The sequence below is a fragment of the Pyrus communis genome, chromosome 8 (genome assembly GCF_041283825.1).
Source record: "Pyrus communis isolate YQ-2024b chromosome 8, ASM4128382v1, whole genome shotgun sequence".
In the NCBI taxonomy this organism is placed as follows: Eukaryota; Viridiplantae; Streptophyta; class Magnoliopsida; order Rosales; family Rosaceae; genus Pyrus; species Pyrus communis.
In genome coordinates this window covers 11,651,589-11,658,740 of record NC_142572.1, presented here as the reverse complement: position 1 = coordinate 11,658,740, position 7,152 = coordinate 11,651,589, and the positions used below count along the sequence as shown (strand labels likewise).

At 38.4% G+C, this 7,152-nt stretch overlaps 1 protein-coding gene across 1 annotated transcript; it reads right to left on the bottom strand.

The window, feature by feature from the left end:
* Positions 1–720: 720 nt before the first annotated feature.
* Positions 721–1,831, bottom strand: LOC137717075 (uncharacterized). Its single transcript, XM_068456388.2, has one exon. It carries the CDS (start codon positions 1,727–1,729, stop codon positions 1,157–1,159), a length of 573 nt encoding a protein of 190 aa, XP_068312489.2. The 5' UTR covers positions 1,730–1,831; the 3' UTR covers positions 721–1,156.
* Between the last annotated feature and the right edge of the window lie 5,321 nt (positions 1,832–7,152).

The window sequence follows — 7,152 nt, the reverse complement described above, 5'->3', positions numbered from 1 at the left end:
GCTTTCTGAAGTCTGAAAACTTGCAATTTGTTTCATCATTTTTTTGTTTGTTGACTGATTGACCAATGCATATGTATTTTAGTTGTCTCTTTTTGTTGACTTGGTGCCACTACCAAAGACATTTGCATTAAAAAAGATGTGTTGTATGCAACTTTATGTAATCAGTTTTAGAAGATGTATTTGAATGCATAATGATTTGGTGTTCAAATAATTTATTATTAGGAACCGTAAACCGGCAAGAACCGAATCGGAACCGGTGTAGACCGAACCGTAATGTTCTAGTCATAAATTTAAGTGAAACCGCATCGAATCGAACCGTTAATATATTTCGGTTCCGGTTCCAATTTAGGGGTGGAACCGCACCGTACCCACCCCTAAATTTGGTTGATGTTTAGAGTCCAATTTTCAGCTTTCAATTCTAAGAGAGTGTTTAGGGTCTGGCAGATTTCACTTAAGTTTAAAGCTGCATCCCAATTCCCACCGACATCAAGTGACGAATTTCTGGGACCAAAAGGGCGCAGAAAAAGTGGTTCATAGGCACCTGCAAATGCTTCTGCTTTTGCTTTTGCTTTCGACAGCTGCAAGCCAAAGTGCTTTTTCCCCAGCTTTCCGAATTTCATCATTTGAATGCGTCCAGTGAAAATTCAAGCCAGGGAACTTATTGTCTCGTTGTTTCTTTCGTTTCTTCAATCCAAATATCAAATATCCAAAACAAGGACGGAATCCAATCACAAGATAAAATATATTATAGTAGAAAAATAAAACAACTCGACAAAGGTAAACAAAATTACATGGAATTTAAAACGAAATTTGACTTAAAAACTTGGGGATATACATGTAGAAATATACACCCTAATTTTAGAGATACAGCTCCTATTCTCCATCTTCTTCTTAAACCTAAACCTAATTAATAGAAAAGTTTAACTAAAACAAATTGAAAATTAAACGCTAAACCAGACCGACTGTATTATCCCTGCACACTAATTATCCAACCCATAAATTAAAAAGGAGAAAAAGCGTTAGATCCAACTGCGATTTCCTCCATCTTCCCTTTGAAAAAATAAGGGGAAGAACGACAGCCACACATCTCAAAAATAAGCCAAAATCCAAGAATTTACACTGCAATTTGGCGGTCCACTGCTGGACGGCGACCCAACTACAAATTCAGCCGCAGAAGCTTCAGCAGCTCGCTTGCCGCAGCATCGGTGTTTGTGGCAACGCCCTTCTTGCCGAAAAAGGATGGCAGAGGCAGAGAGCTCGGAGGCGGCGAGGCTATGCACGACGACGATCCGGCGTAGAAACCGGCAGTCCGGTTCCGGTCCGCCTGTTTGCTCAGCTTGGGAACCCGTTTCGGTTCCGGGCCCATCCGGTTCGTGTTTCCGAGATCCGGAGCTTGGGGCTTGGGATTCTGCTTCTGTGGCGGCGGAGCCGGCACTTGGGGCTTGAAATTTTGCTTCTGTAGTGGTCGAGCCGGCGCCGTTTTGGGGATTTCTTCGCCCCGCTTGAGGATTTTGACCTGACCCATGACAAGGTTTTGGGGGACCGGGAATTTCTGGACCGGGCGAGGAAGGTTATTGGGCCGGTTGGGCCTTCGGTTCTTGCCGTCGGGCTGGGGGCGGCTTGGGCGGCCGAGGCAGCTAGGGTTAGGGTTCCGATTGAAATTCGTTACTGACTGGCGTGAGAGTGAGTACTTGAGGCAATCCTTGGGACTGAGAACTTCAACAGCCATCTGAGACCACAAAAAATTACAGATCTGAAAATTCGAGCTTTCTAGAGATAGAGAGAGAGAGAGAGAGAGAGAGAGAGGGGAATTTACAAAGATTATCTGTGAAGACTGAGGAGAAGGGAGGGTTTGATTTTTATAGGGGAAGAGACCTAAAACTAAAAGTAAAAGAAGTTCCAGAGGCGGTAGCGTGTGTGACCCACTTGCCACAATTTGGGTAACTATTCCTATTCCCTTAGTAAAATGGGTTTTCCCATTCCCATAATATAATTAGGTTTTTAGGGAAAATATTATTTGCGTAGATGATAAGTTTTGCGATTAAGGTAGTACGAGTTATGAGCATCTTTCGTTATCACTTATTTATCGCCAATGGAAACCTGACAATTTGTTATCCTATCTCTTAGACCCGAAAAGATAATAATGTATTGAAGCAAATTGTCTCAAAGTGTAAAGATTTTTACAGTTTGATTTACTTACGTCGGGATCCTAAAAAGGACAGTTGATTGAAACCAATTGGTTCGGAATACAAATGTCTTCAAACCAAAAACAATACATTGAGTTTGTACATCTTTCATGTCATCACTATCTTCCTTATGACAATTTTCATTGTTGGATAATCCTTTTCAATGTCCAAAAGTTCATTGCATGTCACGTTTGTATTGGTAAGAAGAATAAGAAAAATGTTAAGGAGACTATTTTAAAGTGGTCTTCCATCAATTTTCTATCACTTCACAGTTTAACGTCAATTCTCATGTTAACATTATAAAACATTGTACCAAAAACATAAGGTGGCTGATAGGAGCATATTTATGCTACTTAACTATGTTGTTTCCTTGCATTTAGATAGTTAACTACTACTTATTATAGTCTTTTAAGCTACTTTCGTATGTTTTTAGGTCCTAATGGCAAAAGGAGCAAGAAAGTGCATTTTGGAGCCATTTGGAGCAGTTTTGGGCATGGTTTGGATAGTTTAACTATGGAGCAAAGTGGATGGACGAAATTGAAGTCAAGAGAGGCTAGGAAATGCTACAAATCTGGAGAAAGAAGTTCAAATGCAAAGAAGATAAGGAAAGAGCAAATGAAGGTTACGAATAGGGCTGGGATACCGAACCGAAAACCATGCCCCGAAATAGTTTCGAGATTTCGGGACAAATCGGGAATCCCGAACAGTTTTGGGCTTTTGGGCTATTGGGCTGAAACTTGACATTTTGGGCCTTTGTCCAAAACAAGGTGCTTCAACAATGAAGACCCACTTGGCGCTATATGTAACAAGCCATATGTACCAAAAAGATGCATCAGGCAGTGCACAAGGAATACACCAGAAACAGAAATATTATATCTTAGGTCCAAAACAAAGATTAAGAGCAACCATAAATCAAGATAAATGAACCATTATGGTTTCCACTCACTAAATCAAAGATTAGTGCATGATAATGCTGTATCGGTTCTCCGTGCTTGGCTGTAAGTCCCAATTTCACAGAGAGAGTTCGAGGAGGAAATAAACGAATTATAGAAGAACCGAATGATTAAAAACCCCAAATCCAAAATCCTAGAATTCAAATGCCCAAATTAAAAAACAAATTGAAGCCACAAACAGACTTTACCACATCAAGATTACTTGATGAAGACAAGAAGATTACCTTAATGAAGAGACAAGTATAAGGAAGCAGATGTGGCTGTATTGATTACCGAATGCAAAGGAAGTTGTCAAATGCAAAAAAAATTTGGAAGACTGGATGTAGTGTGAAGGTACAAGTGGAGGTCGAGAAAGAGAGAAAGTTAAGGAGTGAAGGTGGGTTTGGGGCCGCGTGCAGAGGTTCAATATTTCAGACTCAGATACTCTGAAAGTGAAGGTGAGGCCCATGAGGTTGCTGAGACTGAGAGAGGGTTTCATTTTGAATCTACGGCTGATATTAATTCTCAATCAATCCAACCGCTTATAATATCTAAAAATATATATTTTTTAACTTCGGTTCGGTTTGGGATTAGCGAAAAAGTCAGATTGTGAGATTGATTCTCGTACCGAAATTTCGAGATCGATTTGGGATTGGGTATTGAAATTTTTAAGATTTTCGGTTTGAGATTTTTTCAGTTCGGTTTTGGGATTTTTTCGTTACGATTTGGGATTTTTGATATTTTTTTCCACCTCTAGTTACGAGTCTTTTGACGAAGGGACATGTCTAGTTTGTAATTAAACTTAAAATCTTGAGGGCCATTATTAAGAGTCACATGACTCACATTACAATCAAAATTCAAGGGAAAATGAGAGAATACGCGCGTGCTAGATTAATTGGCCCACGTGTCACTAAAATAATTAGATACGTACACGTGGAAGGAAGACATGGACCAACTGCTTCAACCGACTTACAAATGACGGCTCAACTCCAACTAGTCTGAATCACCATTTTCTGTCTAAGCTGGTGCCCAGCTGGAACCTTGGATGGCATTTAGGTGGGCCGTAGATGAGTAAGTTTAGGGGTGCATCTTTGTCATAAGCCACCTCTCACATAAGGTGGGCCTCAGTAGGGTCCAGGAATAAAATTCACTCTGGATATCTCTGTATTCGGTGTTTGCGGACTGAAAAATCCAAACCATTCTAAAGAGAGAGCAAGAAATTTAGACCTTTTAATTTTTTGGGTTTTAATGAAGTGAGCAAGTGAGATGAGTTAATAAGGTTGTAGGATTGAAACGAGTGGTCTGAATCTCTCGATATGAAGACTCTGAACACAGATATCCATGATGAATCTTAATCTCACATACATTGATTCTATCAAAGAGTTGTTCAATAGAGGTGTGGTAACATTAAAAGTGACAATTTCAAACACAATATGTTAAAATTATTTGAAATTTACACTCATATAAAGATCTGAAATGTAAATCTTACTTTACCCATAATAAGTATTCTCATGTCCAAATATAAGTTAAACTAAGGGGGTTAATTATTAAATTCACAATAACAGGAAAGATTCGAATTTGTGTAGACGACATGTATGTAGATAAGTTTCCCAAACACAACCTTACAGCACACAAAATATTGACCATTACTATTGAAGGAAAATGATTTCCACTTCCTCAAACTTAGGACGTGCCAAACATTTATGATAATTAAAGCATATCGTGTTTTCATTGACACGAGATTTGACAATGCTAATTTAACCATTAATCGGACGGAGGATATCAAATCTTGGGTTTAAGGTACAACTAAGGCTGAGTAATATCAATTTCCCCGCCATAGCTTCCACCCCACCCATCAAAAGAACCACCATTCCGACTTCGATCCCCTCTGAAACCACCACCCATCGAGGTTGCAGCGGAGAAGACTAGAGACGACGCCGTTTTGGCTAGTAGTCCCTTCAAATTTTTTGATATTGGTTTTAATATTTGGCAATAGGAATAAAAGAAAGAGCTAAGAGCTCTTTTATTCCACATTTAAAGCGGAAGAGCATTTGGTAAACTTGGCATCCTAATCCAAAACATTCAGGAAAAGCAATAAAGGGAAAGAGCATTTGAATTTTGAATTAAATCAAATTCATCATTTATTTGGGTTTGCATACTCAAAAGTCGCAATCAAAAGCGATCACTAATCTCTTGACCGAAAAAAAAATAAATGGCGATCACTAATCTAATGCATCAAAACAAGCCGAAGGCCTGTGTCTGCAGATTTGTGTTGATTGGATTCTAGGGCTCTTTTGACAGACGAAGATTGGGGAGAAGGAGTGAAGGAGAGAGACACGGCTAAAACAAATAGGTGTAAATACGCGTGTATTGTAGGGCATGCGCACTAAAAAAGCCCTAAGGTCATGTTTGGTGGGCAAGACGGAATGGATTATGTTCAATTAAATTGGACTTGTAGTATCTCCAAATAAGATGTCAAAATAGCACAGATATACCTCAGTAAAAAATGACAGCAAATTTTGTTCAACCAAGCCTTCAATTTCTTATATGGAGCTGAATCAACTGAAAGCGAAGCCTTACGTAGTCAAATTTGAAAGCTTTTGTGAAATTGATTTAGAACTGGTTTGGATGTACTTTTAAAATAACTGAAAGCGTTTTTGGTGAAAATGTTTTTGGAACCAATTTTTAGTAAAAATGCAAATAAATCTTAGAAAAGCACTTAATGTGCTTCCTAGAAGAAGCACATAACTGGTGCTTCTTGCAGAAAGCACTTAAAGTGCTTTTGGTACCCAAAAACATTTTCTCTAAAAGCATTTTCAGCCATTTTAAAAGCACATCTAAACGAGCCCTTAATTAATTTTTAATAGGTGCAATGCAATTAATAATCAATACTACTGTCTTCTAAGTATTTGATTGATTCTTCAATAATTGGATCCCACAAAGTGATACAAGTATCCCAACTTATCTCTTTCAACTCATTGCCTAAGTAATCCGAAATGCAATAACCTACCATATGTCCAACCCACCAAACGGGCCGTCAATGTCCTATGGCATGAGTGTTCCTTTCCTGAACCTCGACATCAAAATGGAAGCCTTTATTTATTAAACTAAGTGGGCCGCAATCCAATCTTGTATGTAGTCCAACCTAGCTTATATGGAAAGACTTGTTTCAGCCCACATCCAAATGTTGGTTCCGCCCATGACAGTAAAAGGATATTGCTCATAGTATATAGCTTTTAAGTTTATAGTAGATTCGTCTGGCTTTGACAACTCAGGTTTCACTTTTGTTGGAAGAGATGATAAGTTCACATCTCGACGTTTAGAAAAAGAACAAGGCTAGGTTGCCCAATGTGATACTCGGTGGATAAAATTCTTCATATGTGCCATTAACCACAACGGGAATAGGAAAGAAAGAAGGATAATGTGTTTTTTTGTCCTCACTAACTTTCACTTGACAAGATTAGATTAAGAGTTAGTATCGTTTAGTGTTTGTTGATAGCATAAGCTAACTTTAATGAGATTAAGAGGGACTCAACTAAAAAAGACATCCACCTTCGTCTCCACAATATGCAATAACAGTTTCGACATACTTATGTATATATGAGTTATTATTACGTGTTGGTAGGGAGAACGATGTCGGTGGACAATGAATCAATGATGATGGCTACATAGTTTAATCTTTTAAATAAATTTCTAAGTATGCACCAGAGACTTTGCACCCGCACCAATCAAATCAAATAGTGGAAGAATACTATTGTACATGTTTTTATCATACGTGCAATTTCCAACGTCATTGAGACATACTTTTTTCCAATGCTCATGCACACGTACTCCACAGTCCACATGCTTGGAGATACAAGGAGATATTAAGAAGCTTTTATATGTTAATACTACATATATAGGCCTCTTTGGAAATGCTTATGTAAAAAGTAATTATGCTTAAAAGTGCTTCTAGTGGACGCATCTCTATTTAGAGTACATCCAAAATTTAAAAAGATTCAAGTGCTTTCTAAAAAAACACTTGAAGTGCTTTA

Coding starts and splice junctions, on each gene's coding strand:
- LOC137717075 (XM_068456388.2), bottom strand. CDS start 1,729: ATGGCTGTTGAAGTTCTCAGTCCCAAGGATTGCCTCAAGTACTCACTC.